Genomic DNA, 18,419 nt, shown 5'->3' with positions numbered 1-18,419 from the left:
TTTAATGATTTGGTTTTTTAACATTAAAAAGAAAAGTTTTTTTTTATTCGACTGGATGGCAAACGAGCAAGTGGGTCTCCTAATGGTAAGAGAACACCACCCCCCATAAACATCTGCAACACCAGGGGTATTGCAGATGCGTTGCTAACCTAGAGGCCTAAGATGAGACACCTCAAGCGCCAGTACATTCACCGGCTGTCTTATTCTCCACGCCGAAACACAACAGTGCAAGCACAAGGTCCTACAACCTGCAACAATAAGTTAATCTCACTAATGCTGGTATGATAATATAGTAGCCTGTGCAGCGTGTCATGACAACTTTCTCTTGTCGAAGACTTTTCCATGTGGCATCATTTATGGTGACAATGGGGGAAAACTTCGTTTTGTGTCGCATTACTCAAGTCTAAGGTAACAGGGATGTAACTACCTACTCAATCTTATCTACGTACCACGTACCTATTACATATAAATGTGTCATAAACATTTTTTCTTCTTTATTGGGAACATAATTATAAAAAGTGGCGGTTATCTAAATTTTATTTACCTTGTGTAAAAGTATGATTTACGTTTACTAATAAATAATGTTTTTCCATCGTATTTTGTCGGATAAGTTCGTATTCATCTTGCTACTTATATCAATTAGTTTCAGTAAACTTTAGTAAGCGAGTTGAGAAAGCGAGACAAATACGAAATTTTCCGACAAAATACGATGACAAAACATTATTCTCTACATTGTTATTGTTAAAGAATGTTTTGAATTATCTTTGCTTAGAATATGCAAACTACCCGCATTACCCAACTTACGAAAAACTGTTAGCCGATAAGAAAGCAAAAGGCGCCCGACTACAAGTAGGTCAGGAATGACGCTTTGTTTTTTAATTTGTAACTGTTTATTTTACCTATCATTACATTTTGTAATTTTCAATTTTTTTATGAATATCGGCGGAAGTAAATCACATTAGAGTTGAGTTTCATATATAGTTTGTCGTGGTTGGAAGGTATGTTACGTCAAATAACTTGTGGTTAGCAATGAAAATTACACATAAGTTTTAGCCTTGTTAGCAACAAGAATTCGTCACGTTATCATAGTATTAGGTATATAGTTTATAATTTTAAACTCAAAATATTATTTTATTGTTCCTGTTTATGTAGCCTTCTAATATACAATACAAATGCAAAAGTTTAGGTGTTTGGAAGCTTATTACTCAATTCTGCAAAAACGGTTGAAGGAATTTTATTATTACATTACATAAAATACTTTTTGTCCCGGAAAATTACATTACTCCCGCAATAGACGGCTAAGATACGAGCAACAGCAAATTTTTAATAAATGTAAAATATGCCCAAGATAGGCCCATAAAAACGTGTTTGAAAAATAACGGTAAACAATGTTAAAGCTTTTCGTGTAAAGTTCGCATTCATAAAATAAAAAAGCTCGCGCCTTAGTCCATCCCTGGGCCGGACGATGCAGTCTGAAAAAAAAAGTTTTTTCACTAACTGAAGCATTAATCCGGCCGGTATTAGTTTACTCGCTTTCACTGTGCATGTGTGCGCGGTGTGCGTGTGTGCGCGCCGTGCAACTTTCCGCACAGAGTAAAAAAAATCCAGAGATCAAAAGTTACCGAAATTAAGTTCTTTAATAACGGCGTGAAAAATATTTCGTATTCAGAACTACGAGGTTTTTTATTGACGTTGATTTGGCCGCTGTTGACGGTCTGACGGGAACTTTGTGTTGCGAATTTCGAACAATGCCGAACTGACAAGAGTTTTTAGTGTGGAACAAACTTGTAAATGGTTTATGAATTCATCATGATTACCTAGTACCTAGTATCACAAAATTATCCTTATCACATTTTTCCTCGGTCTCTAATGCTTCGTTGTATTATAAAAGTTAATATAGTTTATATTCTAATCACATAGGTACTTGATGCGTGTACTACTGGAAGTACATTCATCTTGGAAATTTTATTTCTCAAGCCTTAATGAAATGACTTCCTTTGATGAGAGTAAATATTTCAAAAAAGTTTACTTTTATACTCAACTACCTTTTGCCAAGCTTCGCCCGCGTGGAATTCGGTTATCGTTCGCTGTTCAAAAAGACGGACAAACATACAAACAGACTTTCGCATTTATATTATTAGTATGGAAGTATGGATTTCCCTAATTTTACACTCAAAATTAGCTTACTTAGGTACTTACTTTTGCACGGTAAAAAACTTTCCGTGAGTTCTAATAGCACAGAACCATTTAAAAGAGCACTTTACGGCCTGTTTACAAAATAAAGGCTATTTTTTCGAAATACAGAGGCATCGAAAGATACTCTATCCGTTGCAGTCATCGACGCACTCTCCCGTACTTCTCGAAAGCCGGACGGTCCACTCACACACACAACCACCATTACACATACAGGTGCACACCGTTTTAATAACCATTGTATTTCGGAACGATCGAAATGAGTGTTTCGAAATTTGAAATTTGAAAATTGTGGAAATTATTTGGTGCCTAAACTGAAGGTGTATTTTAGACTTGTGTTGCGCTTTGTATTCTTTTGAGTGGAAAAGTGATACTACGAGATTTATCCCTATCCCGTAGGAATATCGGAATAATAAAAAGTAGCTTATGTGTTAGGCATTCCAGACGTCGAGCTATGTACATACCAAATTCATCTAAATCCCACCAGCAGTTTAGCGCCAATGAGTAACAAGCATACACACTCACATACAAACTTTCACATTTACCTATATAGGTGATATTAGTAGGATACATTACAATTATAAAATTATTATAATTTCAAGTAATACTTACAGGTCTTATAGCGTCATTCTGCATAATTAAATGATTAATAAAATTAATGAGCAATTTAAAGGTTTTCCCTTCAGATAAAATTCAAAGAAACAATAGATGTATCACGCTTATTGCGTGCCTCAGAGTCCTTATGCCGTTAATATAAAACTCAATTTTGCGCAAATCACTGGTATCCCGTAATCCCTTATATGGGATAGCAACGATATTATGTATGTATGTAATTATGTAAACTCTTTATTACACAAAATAAGTACCTAACAAACACAATTGACAGATATTGAGATATATGTAGAAAAGCGAACTTATCCCTTTAAGAGATCTCTACCAGTCAACCTTTTAAGCTTAAAACACCATAGTGCATTGAAAATAAAGTTTACTTTTGTGTATTTCCAGTGACTTAAGTATTTGTTTTTCTCCATATTAGGTATTTGGTGGGGAAATTCAAGAAGTTAAAATATTTAAGTAATTATTAAAATGAAGTCATTATGAGTGTGGCAGTTGCGAAAATAATTACGTGTCCTTAAAGGTGATACGTGCTAAGAATTTGGTAAGACGTCAATTTAAAACCACAATATGCGTAAATGTAGTGAAGAAAGTTTACAGGCTAAGTAAAAACTTTGCATGTATCAATCTTATGTCAATGATAAAGACTTTAATACTGCTCACTTTAACTATACTTAGGTAGGTATAATATTACTTGAACTCTCTAGAGTCTGTATTAAGCCGTGGTGGCCTAGTGGTTTGACCTATCGCCTCTCAAGCAGAGGGTCGTGGGTTCGAGCACCGGCTTGCACCTCTTGAGTTTTTCGAAATTCATGTGCGGAATTATATTTGAAATTTACCACGAGCTTTGCGGTGAAGGAAAACATCGTGAGGAAACCTGCACAAACCTGCGAAGCGATTCAATGGTGCGTGCGAAGTTCCCAATCCGCACTGGGCCCGCGTGGGAACTATGGCCCAAGCCCTCTTGTTCTGAGAGGAGGCCTGTGCCCAGCAGTGGGACGTATATAGGCTGGGATGATGATGACGATGATCTCTCTGTATGTTACACAAACCTTGCTTCAAGAATTTAGTTAAAAAAATGACAGCTAAGTGTGATGTCTGATGACGTCACGTTTGCGCATGCGGGCTACCTACCACTATGTATGAATATAATCCTTAGAACATATTGAAACGTTCCTATGATCCAGTAGCTGTTGCCCACGATTCTGTCCGCATAGAATTCGTTTACCGCTATCCCGCGGAAACCATGCAATTTTCCGGGATAAAAACTATCCTATGTCCTTCTCCGGGACTCAAACTATCTGTATACCGAATTTCATCTAAATCGGTTCAGTGGTTTAGACGTGAAGAGATAACTAACAGACTTATAAACTTTCGCATTTATTATGTAAAACTAGAGTAAACTATTCGAGCTGGTAGTTGCAATTGAAATTCCGGGATTCCACAAAATTCCCCTGCGAATTCCCATAATTTATATCGTGGTATTCATTGAGGTTGTGTTAAGAACAACTGTCCAAAATTTCAATTGTTGTTCGTGTCATACTTCTGTCAAATCTACGGTTGTTCGATACGACAAATTTAAAAATGGAATGCTCGATTTCTCGTTACAAGTGAATGCTCAAGTTTATGAGCATCTTAAGGAATAAAGCATTACGTCAATGACAACTTAAACTTGGTACTGTCAACTAATAATAATTTTCTATTTAAGATTTCGTTACCAAAATTCCCATCACTACAACCGCTTTCCTTGCAATGTAATATTTAAAACCAACTCTATCGTAGTAGGATAGAGTTGTAATTTCACTAATTACTTGTTATTTTATCTTGTAAACTTATAAGCAACTCTATTTGAAAGAAGATAAGGTTGTTGATTGAACTGTTTTCGTCAAGAAATCTGGTTTCACCCGTAATGTTCGCGAGCAAGTCAACAATGAGAAAAAAAACTTTGACAATGTCCCCCTAACGTCTTCGATGAGAGCTAAGACTCTTGTAGACACGGCTGGAATAAAAATAAATTATGAAATAGCGAGCAATAGCTTTACCAACTAAGGAGAGTTGAAGACATTGTCATTCCAAAGCTTAATATCTCTAAAAGGCTGAACCGCTTTTAATGAAACATGACTAAGAAGTCATACGGAAACCGCAAGGAAACTCGCTTTCACGTAAAAAAACTGTATTGGTATCGGTAGATATCTGTTTGAGAGCTAAGATTCCACAGATAGACAAACAGACAGACAAAGACGTCAAACTTATAACGCCCCTCTTTTTGCGTCGGGGGTTAAAAAACACAATGTAGCGAGTAAAGAAAGAGTGAAACAGAGGTATGGGCTAGTGGTGCTAATTTAGGTAACACGCGAAAATAGAGTTTATTACGGGGCCACGCCATCTACTTACAACAACAACTTACTTATAATTATAGAACTACAAATAAGTTTCAAAAATAAGATCATAAATCATGCAATCGGTCAAAAAGCGCACATTGTTATGTGTATTTTACTTTTAACCAAATCTTATCGTCACACCGGTGTATTGTGTTACTGTGAAGTAACAATAATAAATATTTAGTAAAATACAAAAAGTAATATCTTTTGCTTTCTTAAGTCTATGGTATAAGCAGCGTTCACACGGGAATCGAATGTTGTCTTGAGGGGGACCACAAGACTTACCCCAGATTGCTCCCGGTTTGCCAATTGTATTAAAAAGACGCTCACAAAGCCGTTCTTGGCTATAAAACGTTGATAAACTATATTTTCGCCATAACCGATAAAATTACACATGGACCCAATCTCTAGTTGCAGAAACACCTTTGAAATATTTAGCTCACTCTTCTAAAACCTAATAATATTTTCATAATTAAAAAGCTAATCAGCAAAGTAAGTATCGTTGTACCTAATACTGGTCAGATAAAAATTAAAGCTGCATTTTGTACCTACTTCCACCGATTTACTTTTCAAATTTAGAATTGGACAAGAACGCAAGTTCCACTCGGCTGTTTTATTTTTAATTTATTGAACGTTTTTTTTTTGCATAGCCAGCGCTAACAATGTGTCCCAAGACGTTAAGACTCAGGTAGACGCAAGATGCGTTTTCTTAAGATTTGTTTTTTTTTCTTCATAGAGTAGGTAAGCAAATCTTAACCTTATGTAAAAAGACTGGGGTAAAATTTCGACTGGCATAATCCTTACGCATTTTGACAATCGTCTTATTTTATTTGCCTTGAATTAGTGCGAGGAATCAGTCCAAAATGTATTTTATGCGATTTAAGATAGAGTTTATTTCAGAAGCTCGATCTTTGCAAAAGTTCGTTGAATTTAAATCGCAGAGTTGCAAAACTAACAGCTGATTCTAAATATAACGGTTTTTGTACAATGCGATTTTGGATTTGACTTGGCACAATTTATAGTCAAATACCTATTTGAAATCACGGTCGAAAGTAGTTTTTGTTATTATATTCGAGTTTGGGCATGTAGTAGTAGTAGCAGTAAAACCCTTTATTGTATGTACAAAAAGGAAATACAGTCAGATTACAAATAAAAAAGTACAAAGAATTTTTAGTGTTAATTTTGTGTGCAAAAAGATAGTAATTTCCAACCCTGTATCTGTATCGCCCAGGTATTTACTCTATTCAATAATAATAATAAATATTCAATAACAATATTCACGTAGTCTCTATTTAAGAACTTTTAAATTTTCAGTCAAAAAAACCGTTACTACCTATTAAAAAAATAAACAGTTTCGAATAACCAAGTAACCTGAAAACGGTTTATTCCACTCAGATCCCGTATACAGTAGGTACTCAAGTGCCAATAAAATTGGTGACATTTCTTTCACTCGCCCGCATGCCGCATGGGGGTAAAAACGCCGGTCGCTTACAAATTACTTACGATTATTATCTTCGATTTACATTTTTATCTTGGCGAATAGAAAGTTGAGTAAAAAAAGTTAGGTAAGAAAGAATTGAAACAAGAGAATAAATAGTTACGAAAGTATTGACAAGCTCTACGGAAAAAAAACTTATGACGACATTGTTATCTACATACTAAAATCATATTTTACTCCCATTATGACTTGACACTTAAAAATTCCACTTGAATGTTGCCATGTGTCCTATCTGAATCAATAAATGGAGTCACATCTGTGCGCACTTATAATAAAATATCAAAATCTATTTACGCATGACCATGGCACTATCAATATTTGTCACGATATGAGTAATACTTGAATAAAATATTTATTAATGAACACCAAAACGTCATTCAGTGGCCGCAAAGCCGCAAAAACGTTAAGAACTGAGCGTCAAAAATCTGGCCCTCAAATGTAAGCAGAAATAGGTAATTTTGGATGTAGAGTGGGCCAATTTTGTGCCGCTGAGTATATTTTAGGTACTTTAAAACGGAATGCATAACGGTTTTTCTAATGAATATTTTCAATTCGAACACGGCAAATTATTTCTAAATTCGAAAATTTAAAATTTGAAAGAGTAATTCCTTATTCAATTAAACAAAAGAACGTTACGAATGCTTAGTGAAACTTTCAAAAACTGTTCCATTTTCAAATGCAAAACAGAACACGATGGCGGCAGTGCAAAAAAACGGTTAGTTTATAGGTGCAAAGTCGAGTACCTGCACGCCAGCCAAAAAGACATCTAATTATTTAGACACTTCATTTAGTCAATTAGGGCATGTCGTCGCAAGTGCCAATTAAAAAAGATACGAGTGCGAGCGAGAGGCTCGAGTGGCCATTGACTTGAGATCGAAACTCGTAACACGTGAGTCGTCGATTGGCTGAATCAGTCGCTACAATTGATTGCTTTTATTTGTGGGTGGCTAAAGTGTGAAATGATTCATTTAATTATATGCTAGATGTCGTTCAGGTTTCGTAATTTAAAGTGCTGTTTAGCGTCCACTTAAGTTTTATAATATATATAAAATAGTAAAGAATGACAACCGGTTAGGTCTTAGGTAACCTAGTGGTAGAGACCCAGACTTAGAAGCCAGAGGTTTTGGGTGGGTTCGAATCTCAGAAAGAGCAGTCATGATGAATGTTTATGTTTGTTTCCCAAGTCATGTATCTGTATCTATGTATTAAGTATGTATCCATCTACATAGTAAATTGGTTCATGGTATTAATTCATTACTTCTGTCTACGTTGCATAACTGCATTATAATGCAAGAACGGCACTCTGTTATTCACGCTTCCATATTAAACCTCTTTCCTGAACCAGTAACAAAATTAAATCAACTTATTAAAACCTTCGCCTCACTCGGAAAAAAGTGACGCACCATGTCATTCAAAAATGGAAAAAAACAGTGAATTAGCTGAATGCCAACTCGTAAGTAATTAGCCTCGCGAGACTCTCGATCCGGCTCTTGTAAGCGAAGCGAAAGATAGCGAAGTGAGCGAAGCAGCGAGCAAAACTGGCTAATCAAATTTCCGCCCTCCTCTAGTGGCTTTTTATTCGCATTGTGTCTAAAGTGTCACGAATACACACGAATATAGCTTATGAATTCGCTGTCGTTCTTCATTAGGCCCGTCGTCATGTCATTGTAACAAAGTTGATTGTCGGCGTTTTTTGGAATAGTGTAAGTCAACGTTGAGTTTGGAATGAACGTTCGGAATCAAATTCAAAAATGGAGTTATTGTTTCCAGCCAGCTTTTCCCCGGTTTCGTTTTTAAATGCCATTATGAATTTTAAGTGGATAGGTAACTAGTTGAAGGAGAACAAATGTAGTTGGTTTTATAATGGTTTTGTAGACATCGCAACAAAAACTTTATTATAGCTTTGAAATCGTCTCTTGTTAGGCCCTTAACAAATACCTAGTCAGATACCGATCCTCGTGACACGTTAAAACTAAGTTTTTTCTTCTTAGCAGTTCCATTCCAATTTCAAATTGAAAATCTTCGTTTTGTCATTTTAGGTTATTTATTTTGTTGATCATAATCCTCTAGCCAACTCAGTGCTTATTATTCCTAGTTACCTAACAGTTTTAACTGTCAATGTTGGAATTTAACTTGTCTTCAAATCTTGCTAGTCAAATTTAATGAAAATGCAAATACATCAACAAAAACAACAGCTATCATCATCTGCAGCATAGTAGCTGTAGAACGTCCACGTTGGACATAAAATATGGCCTGCGGTGAACCACAACAGCCATATTGTCTAACACCCTTGTAATCGGAATCTTTTTTACCATTTCTTTCTGTCACGTTATCTCATGGCATAAGACGAGGGTAGAAAGAGATGGTGAATGCGATTGCGAACGTCAGCACATATGGACAATACGGCTTCCTACGCTCCGCTTGCCGCGTTGTCTCCATTCGAGAATTTTTCAGCCCCAACGGCCATCTATTCTCCGTACATGCTCTATCCATTGACAATTTAACGAGCTAATTCGGCAAGACTCTATAAAAAGCTACTTTTTTAACAAAAACTTTTTCGTCTTTGCAGGGAGTTCTACTACATCCAAATGGAGAAGTACGCCCGGCAAGCCATCAGCGAGGGTCTAAAGACGGCTGAGGATATCCACGTGGCTGGCGACTCCGAGCTGTACCGGGTGCTCAACCTTCATTACAACCGGAATAACCATATTGAGGTACAAGTTGTAAGCGAATTTTTATATTTTGATACTTAATTAGTATTAAGATAGGCCTGGGAACTACAGCCAGGGCCTGCTTTAGACGTCCCGGGAGAGTAATGTTTTTGCGCTATTTTAGATAAAACAAGCGCGAAATGATAGATCGTATGTTTGTTAGACATAGGAATACTCATACTCACTCTGTCGCATTGACACGTGGATAATCTTGTGCATGGCGTTTAGTACGTGGCTGTAAAACGACAAAGTACGAAAGTGTATAGCTACTTTTGATGCTGACTGTACCATGCGCCCCGGGCAGCCCCGGTCTCAATTGTATAATTTCTTAACTCCACCAGTAGAAACTGCGTAACCGCCAGCTATCATAAACCAGTGTGTTGTCAGAATAGATACTAAAGCGATAAGACCTCAAATTGTCTGCTCTGTATTTTTTCTCTGTACAAAATCATTGTACTGATTTGTGATATTGTGATGTGCAATAAAGAATATTTGTATTTGTATTGTATTGTTGTAATACTGGCCATGTGACTAAAATTCACCGTCTATTCTTTCCAGGTTCCGTCGAACTTCAGATATGTGGTGGAGCAAACCCTCCGCGAGTTCTTCCGCGCCATCCAGGGCGGCAAGGACACCGAACAGAGCTGGAAGAAATCCATCTACAAGGTCATATCCAGAATGGATGACCCCGTACCAGAGTACTTCAAGTCGCCGAACTTTCTCGAACAGCTAGAATAAACCAAAAACAAACGACGAACGCAATACTTTTCGGCAAAGTTTCGCACACCAAAATTTTACGACACTCGCATTTAGGCCTTCAGAATCAAAATTATTAATAAAAAAAGTTAAATTAAATTATTGAAGTACGTTGGACGGAAAGGGCGCGCGCGCTCGGATAGAAAATTCATTAGGTTATAATGAGTAAGAGAAAATTTAAGTCACCTAGAATTTTATTTGTGCACATAATATATTTCGCTATATATAATTATTATTATATTATTATTAAGTATTATCTTAAAATGGTTTTATAGTTGTGTATATTATCTTAAAAATCATCTATTGATTTAAGAAAAAAAACGATTAATATATTAATTGCTTAAGTTTTGATTTTGTTTTTTTTTTGTTTTTAACCTTGTTTCCTTTCCTCGGAGCATGTCCCAGTTGTTCTGTTGCGTTGTTGACTCGCCTAGGCAGAAATCTTCAGACTTTTACCTCGTATTTATTATTTTAGGAGTAATTAACGTTAACCATAGACTTTAGTACAATAGAGCAGGGTTATTTTTCGATCCACAAATAAAATAATATTTAACGATATTTTTATACTGACAGCCGGTTTTGAGTTCATGCAGATTTTACAGATAAATAAAATAATCAGTGGAATTCAAATAACAATTAAACATCTTGTGTTTTCGTTACGGTAAGCATCCTTGGTTTAAATTTATGACATTTCGGATCAATCCTGGTGAAGTCTTTAGTTGTCCGGTCGGACTTAGGGTTAAGTTTATATTTGTTAGTAAAATAGTACTTTTCCAAAAACATGGGCTAGGTTAAGCCATTGCGGAGCACCACGCCATCCCCTCGGCACTCAAATATGCTAATCGAAGTCTATATAACTACAGTACACTGGAATATTAATGTCGTAGGTCAGGTATTTTTAAGTTTCTGAATTATGTGGTAACCTTGCGTTTATTTCTATCAAAATCGTTAGCTACACCTAACAACAATGAGCATATGTGTTCTTTCATAGTCTCATGTCGCTTACGCCAACCGATGTAAAATAGCGTAAGCGACATTTTTTGAGCCAAAACGAACATCTGAGTTACATCGGTTCTGTTATGATTATGGTCGCATTGAATAAGTTATTCATACTCATTTGATCATATCCCTATCATCAAACAATTTGGACACCGCAGAATATTATCACAGTAAGTTTCATAAATGAATTACCATGTCAAGCAATACGAAGTAAAGAGTTTCCATAGCGAGTCATGAATCAAATTATTTAAAAGTACCAAGAAAAAGAGATGTCTCGTAATTAGTAATAGACGCAAGGCTAGTACAACAATATTCTTTATAACATTTAGGGTTTTTAGTCGATGGATGGCGTAAACGGTCCGCAGGCGGGCGTCTCGCGTGGGCTCTCATTCACACATAGACATTTGACCCACACCCATACAGAAGCAATAGTTGAAGGCAACACAGTAATAGACCAAACCCTCATCAGTAAATAAAGCGCCGTCAGAAGTAAAAAGTGACACTATATAACCATGTTGAACCCATCGTCATATTATCAGCTGTAGGTCGTCCACTGTTGGACATAGTAGGCCTCCCCCGTACATTACATGGTTATTAGTTATTGCAGCTAAAAATTAGTTCAAAAATGCTTATGTCGTGTTCATTCACAGTCGCCTTAGGCATGAGCGCTGGGATTAAGGTGCAGAGGGGCGCATTTGCATCCACTGGTTTATATGAAAATACACATAAGAAACCTAAGAGACTTAAATATGAGGATAGATGCACCTTCCTAGATGCAGACGCATGCAATGCACACTCCTCATAAAGTAATCCTGCCAACGCCCAGGGCTAAGGTTTTTTTTTTAAATAGTCTACTGTCTCATAGTAGGTGATTTACAGAATCTAGATAAACTTAACTAATTACTTCTGAACGCGCAACAGTACTAATAATTCCAAAAAAAAGACTATTCGACAACCAACACCCACAAAAACGCACTGGGCCACCTCGTCCGATCAGAAGTGCCTTCAAAAATGTTGATTTTTTACGAGAAAAAAATAATAAAATAAATTCAAAAGGGCCCTCAATAGAACCTGCTGCCCACCCGAAGCATGCGCGCGGCGCCCGCGCCGCCTCTAGCCCAGTTCACTACGAACAGTATACATACACTATTATACTATAGAAGATTAATTAGTTTGATTCGTAGATATACATATGTAGCGCGAGGACTTGGCGTCTCAGCGCCGAGGTGAGGTCCCTAATCGGCGACTCGCCTCGCTTCCTTCCCTCCACTCGGCGACGAGACAGCCCGACTCGCACATCTCGATGTATTTGTTATAACAAGTAGTCGCCGGCCGTCTACTTTACAACAGGACACACTTTCATTTCACATCCTCGGTTCAACAGAAAACATATTAATTTAACGCTTCCTATAGATAACATGAGATACTGTACAGAGATATAGCAACGTGTATATAATACAATAGTTTTAATACAGAGAGTATCGAGTACTATCTAGCTAACGGAGTTTTATTGAGCAACAATAGAAACAGATGAATTGTATTGTTTTGCGACTGTACAAAATGTTATGCCATCTTTGGTTAAGGGTCTGTAATCCGAGTAGGGCAGGCGGCCGGCCTAGCTAAGCAGGTGTAAGCATTTTTCATTTGATATTACACGTTTGTTATCGTTTAATTTGTAACCATTTGAACTATTACAATAATATAAGAATACTTACCTCAGTTTAGGATGGACCAGGCGTCGACTGGTGTGTTAGAATAGCGTTCAGGTTAGGTGAGAGAGTCGGATAGTTTAAGACATCGACACACAGACATAAGCAGCCTCCTACAGTTTGGTGATACGGTTATGATTTCAAAATTTTTTCCTGCCACTTCGGGTCGATCGAGTCTTCATATTTGACGATTTGAGTTGATATCCATTAATAGTTTTTAGTCCACTGATAAGTATTTGGACAAGTAAGTTGCATCTTCGTTCTGGTATTCAGCGGCATCCTCATGAGCAGTCTGTAATAGTGCCAACCACTATGATAGATAGCTTCAAAAATCGTACTTGTGAACTGTATTATAAATACAAGTTATTACGAATTGAATCCAGAATAAATCACTATCAAACTTCAAAATTTTAAATCCTCGATTTCTTATTCAATTTTACGGTTTTTCCGTGAAGAATTATTTTACTCTAATAATAATATAATGTAACACAATCACATTAAAAAAATAGAAAAGAAATACTGAGATTGGGGATGGAACGCGAGTTTCCGTGAATTCGTGGCGCGTATTTGTCCATACACTAATTGATGTATACACTTGCAGTGGTGCGTTCTAGTTACAGTATATAGTTAAGTAAATAAATCCAAAATATTTCAACCAGTGGCTGAGCTTGTCCACATAAACACCTCTGCAAAAACTTACACTGATAGTTTACATTCCAGATGACGTTACATCATTGACGCGTTACAATTTGAACACCGGCTAAACGTAACGTACCTACCTACCGAAACATTTGTCAGTCTCAATCAGGTAAATTCTTGGAAAACTTTAATACGGGTATTCAAACTTACCCAATCAGTGGTTGAAATATTTCAGATTCATTTTACGATGCCTTGTATAATAACAACAATGAACAGTTCCATGTTTAAGCGTACAAATGCCCACCTAAAAAAGTTCTTCTGGCCTGTACATATTGGCCTGCAACGCAGGGCCAGATTTAGGGGAAAGTATCCGGAGCTGCAGCCCCGACAGAAAGGTGAAAGTTTTTAAAAACAAATCCCCGGATCGTAATCCAGCAACTATTTCATTCCTTTTTTTTTCAAACAATCTTTTCGCCTTCGAGGCTTCCACTCCATCATTGTCTTAAGACTTCCAATCCTCTAAATCTGGCTCTGCTGCAACTAACCACTGGCATGTCCCCGCACCGCCATTTGCCCGTACATCAAGTGACTCTCAACTCAGTTCCTATTGAAGTTTACTTGACATTCAAGTAGTGTTTTATATTTTATACAACCGATCGACTCCGGAAGGCCCCCCTCCCCCCACCCATCAGTCCTTGCAATAGCCCGGATTAGGTTCCTCGATGACGTCACTACACAGTCGCCGCAGGGCTTGTAAGATCACATCCCTGTTACGTTAAGTTTTTGTTACACGGTGTATATTCCGTTTTTACCATAGATAATGACAATTTAGAGCTAATAAGATTCTATGAAAAGCTGAAAAGAATATAGACAGCACGAATTGAAGCATGGAATTGATTATTTACGGATCCTGAAATCCCGTTAAATTAGAATTAAAGTTAGACGACCTACGTGTAAATTAGATTTCAACTTTTTAGCTCTAAACTGACAGTCTTGGAGCACCATTGATTCCTTGTTGTAAGTAATGATCCGTTATTCCGATCTCTCCAATAGAACTCTTCATATCTACTAGATTGTTAACGCAGGCTACACAACACATATTACAATAGATCATAATTCATTTCCCACAAACAGTACACAATCGACATACCGCAATTTGCAAATAGGAGCCGTGAACTTTTAGGATATATTTTCAGACCAGTAACGAACCCGAGAATATGTAACAGTTTTTAAGCAACATTATTTTTAAAATTTTAGTCAATATTGCTTAAGCGACATTGTTTTAATCAACATTGTTTTTACTTTTAAGCAAAATTGCTTAAACGACATTGTTTTACATTTCGAGCAATATTGCTTAAGCGACACTGTTTTAAGCAACATTGTTTTCCGGATTTTTTACTTGAGCGATTCACTGTGCAGCTGAGACCACAATGGATCACATGCGCGAGAGCATGTGCCGAGCCGACGTTCGGAGTATTTGTAAGTTATTGGTTGACTTTTCTAAATTAGTATAAAGACTCAAGTTTAAAACATCGAAATATTAGTCCACAGTGATGCTGGGCATTGTCCCACAGAAAAAGTACAAAATTCGGTGTTGACTTTAAAACTCATGTTTGTATCTATAATATACGTAGATTTATTGAAAATTGCCCTTTCGGCTACGTTCGGTTTGAATGCTTTGTAATATAGAGATAGAGTTAAATTTCTGTTCGGTGAATATTGTAACGAATGTATAAATAAGTTACACTTTCGTAGTTTCGATTCCGTCTACGAAGTGTTTCAACTATCATTGCAAAAGATATATGTAATTATTTTCAAAATTAATTATTAATTAAAAACAATATAGAATGTATTTGGTTTCACGTTTGGGTATTATGGTTCCTAAATTTTCGAAAATTGTAATAGTCTCTATTGTATGTAGCATTTCATTTTTGGAAGTTAGAAAACATATAGATGTACCAAATAGTTGTATCAACTTTTCTATACTTGAACAAATCAATAAGGAAAATGCTGAAAATTAGGTGATAAAGTAAGTCGTTCGTTTGTAACAAAAACGTTTTCAAAGTTGAGCACGGATTACTATTAGGACCTTTTGGCAACACGTACTGCCGACGAATAGGAATAAGCAGCGGTTTGCGCTAATTCCTAACAATAAATATTACAATTAACAATCTGAGTCGTAAGCAGAGCTAATTTTTGTAACGAGATTAAATTTAAATACGAGTAAATGGAAAAAGTATTTTCAATATCCTTGTGGTCTTCATTAGCAGCGATACATGTTCATTTGTTTGTATTTGTGCGTACGTTTTGTCGTTCCGTTGAGCCGGTGACGGCGGGTAAGTGTAAACGCGGCGAGCGGACACGGACTCCAGTGATAAAATTAGTTACAAAATTAAAAAACGAAATTTATTTAGTAGGGCGCGAGTTCTGGCTGGATGGTCTCGACGGCCTTTGCCTCGCGTCGAAAAAAAAGTAAATTTACTAGTGTTTAGGCGTTTTTTCGGCATCCTCGCATTTCGGCTAAGTGAAGGGCCCGCGTCCGCTTGTTCCGATATATTTAGTACAAATTTCATGATGTTAAGGTTACGAGGCTCAAAGCTTTTCTTTGGAGGCGCACGCGCCGACGCCGCCCCCGCGCCGCAGTCGTGTATAAAATTTTATTCAAAAAGAGTATTTTTGTATTGAATATTTCTAAAGTGGGTGTAAAGGGCAAAAATTCATAAATTATAGCGATGACAAGACGGGATGTTAGGTAAATTTAGAATGTCATGCGTTTTTTGTATTTAATTTTAAGAATAGCGTCGGATATTAAACGTTTAGGAGCATTAACCATTTGTATATAAAAAAGTTGACAGGGCGGGCGGGGCGGCGGCGCTCGCGCCATAGATAAAACAAATATTATAAATAACTTAAAGATGTTTATATGGTTCTGGATGTAAAAAAGATAAATTTAAAAACGATTTAAGAGTGTAAAGCGATTCCTCGGTATTTGTCTCAGAACGATAGCTGTTCACTATTGTAATCTGTGGGCCTCTGACGTCTACCTATTGTAACGAAACAACCTAACCTAACTACGCATTAATTATAATGGTTCTTAATACAATACTTATACATTAATATAATATCACATTGTCATAATGCTTATAAGTTAAAGAGCGTGTCTTGTCCGTGAGTGTTAGGTACTAACCACTGTTCGGTGTATTTAGAAATATCGTGAATGAACTTTATTGTACGAATACTTATTGAAAGTCTAAATTCGTTCTACCCTCAGTAGAACACATCGCACGATGTTATTGGTAATAAAATTGGCTGAACAAAATCTGTTGATCAAAATTATGAATGTAACGGTGAAGTAAGCACGACCTGTTGATACCAGTGAGGGATGTTTCTTCGTCAATATAACGAGTAATAAAGCTAAGCTTTTATTTGATTACGCCTTTTATTTACATACCTTTCCCATAATCAGCTGGAACACGTCTCATCCATCACCATCATCATCATATCGGCCGTAGGACGTCCACTGTTGGACATAGGCCTCCCCCATAGACCTCCAGTTGCTGCGGTTGGAAGCGGCCTGCATCCACCGTGAACCTGCGCTTTAATCAGAGGCCGTGTTGCCTAACGTTCAATGAAATGACAGATTTCGCATACAAAAACTGTCATTTGATTGCGATCGCGAGTGTTAGAAGCGTTAGGCAATACGGCCTCATTTACCCTAGGGCCAAGGGGGCCACAACCAAACTGAGAACCTCCTTTTTTGAAGTCGGTTAAAAACGAATTTCAGGCCTTTGGATATTGTGGATGGATTGTTCACTTCTGATTATCCTTAGTCAGTCTTTTAATCAGTATCAAATTTGCTTACCTTTACAACTTACCTTTTAAATAAAGAATTTTTATCCTATATAGTGCTGCTATACGGAGACGTGAAAGAAAATACTTCGAGCAAAGGATAGTAAATACATACGGCAGTTTACTTTGCACTCAACTAGGCGCAAATTAGAAACATTTATGTTAGAAAAGCAACCAAGTACGGTCGAGTTCATAAACTTTGTGGACAAAAATTTTATCAAAAATATCTGAACACGCTTCTATGCCGTTAACAATACAGTCGTGTTCAGATATTTTTAATCAAATTTTTGCTCACAAGTTTATGTACTCCACTGTGCAGTCAAGGAATTTAATTCATGGGCCCCCATGGAACCTTTTCAAAGTAAAAGTCATTACGACTTGTTAATTGATGCGATGTCACTATGACATTTACTGTGAAATGGTTCCATGGTGGCCAATGAATTAAACTCCTTGACCGTACAAAGGTACTTAGAGACGGAATGGCCAAAAATTTTGGTATACAAAAACCATCACAATGCAACGCTACGGAGGTTCTTAGCCATGTTTACTTACTAAATTACATTAATTAAAGTGGGCAAAGCAAGTTTTCCCGCCTTTGAAAGTTTAAATTAACCTTAAAGCGACACTACCGACATCTCCAACATCCCACAGTTGTTCAAAATACAGTACACATAGAAGTATCCAAGACATATCACAGGTGGCGCCACTACTATTTACTTAAGCGCCATCTTACAACAACTGTTTGAACTAATTACTGTTTCAGTAAACTCAAAATATGGTTTTGTTTTTGATCAAAATTAGTTTATTTACACATATTTTTAACAGATTTCTTTATCTTTCTTTACTTACTTCCTATAGCAGATACAAATTGAAGTGGTTTCCAACCAATTGGATAGTACTTTAATGCACCCCTTCTGCATATTGAGCATATTAAAAATTCAAATGAGCCCTTCTCCTTAGCATAGGGCGTAAAGAATTGATACTAATTTGCCTAAAAGCAAGTTTCCTGCTGACATACCTTCAAGATGATCAAGGCTGCTAAGTAACCCTTAAGTACTGATTACAAATT

At 36.8% G+C, this 18,419-nt stretch overlaps 1 protein-coding gene across 1 annotated transcript in view; it reads left to right on the top strand.

The window, feature by feature from the left end:
* Positions 1-16,931, top strand: part of pros (homeobox protein prospero) — a 233,701-nt gene extending 216,770 nt beyond the window's left edge. Inside the window, exons 6-7 of the mRNA XM_074094583.1 lie at positions 9,257-9,401; positions 9,957-16,931. Coding sequence (XP_073950684.1) covers positions 9,257-9,401; positions 9,957-10,136 — 325 coding nt within the window. The 3' untranslated portion in view covers positions 10,137-16,931. The remainder of the gene's footprint in view (positions 1-9,256; positions 9,402-9,956) is intronic.
* Positions 16,932-18,419: the final 1,488 nt, after the last annotated feature.

This window comes from Choristoneura fumiferana, chromosome 11, assembly GCF_025370935.1.
Source record: "Choristoneura fumiferana chromosome 11, NRCan_CFum_1, whole genome shotgun sequence".
NCBI lineage: Eukaryota > Metazoa > Arthropoda > Insecta > Lepidoptera > Tortricidae > Choristoneura > Choristoneura fumiferana.
Note: the sequence above shows the minus strand (reverse complement) of the source record. Positions and strands in the feature narration are given on the sequence as shown.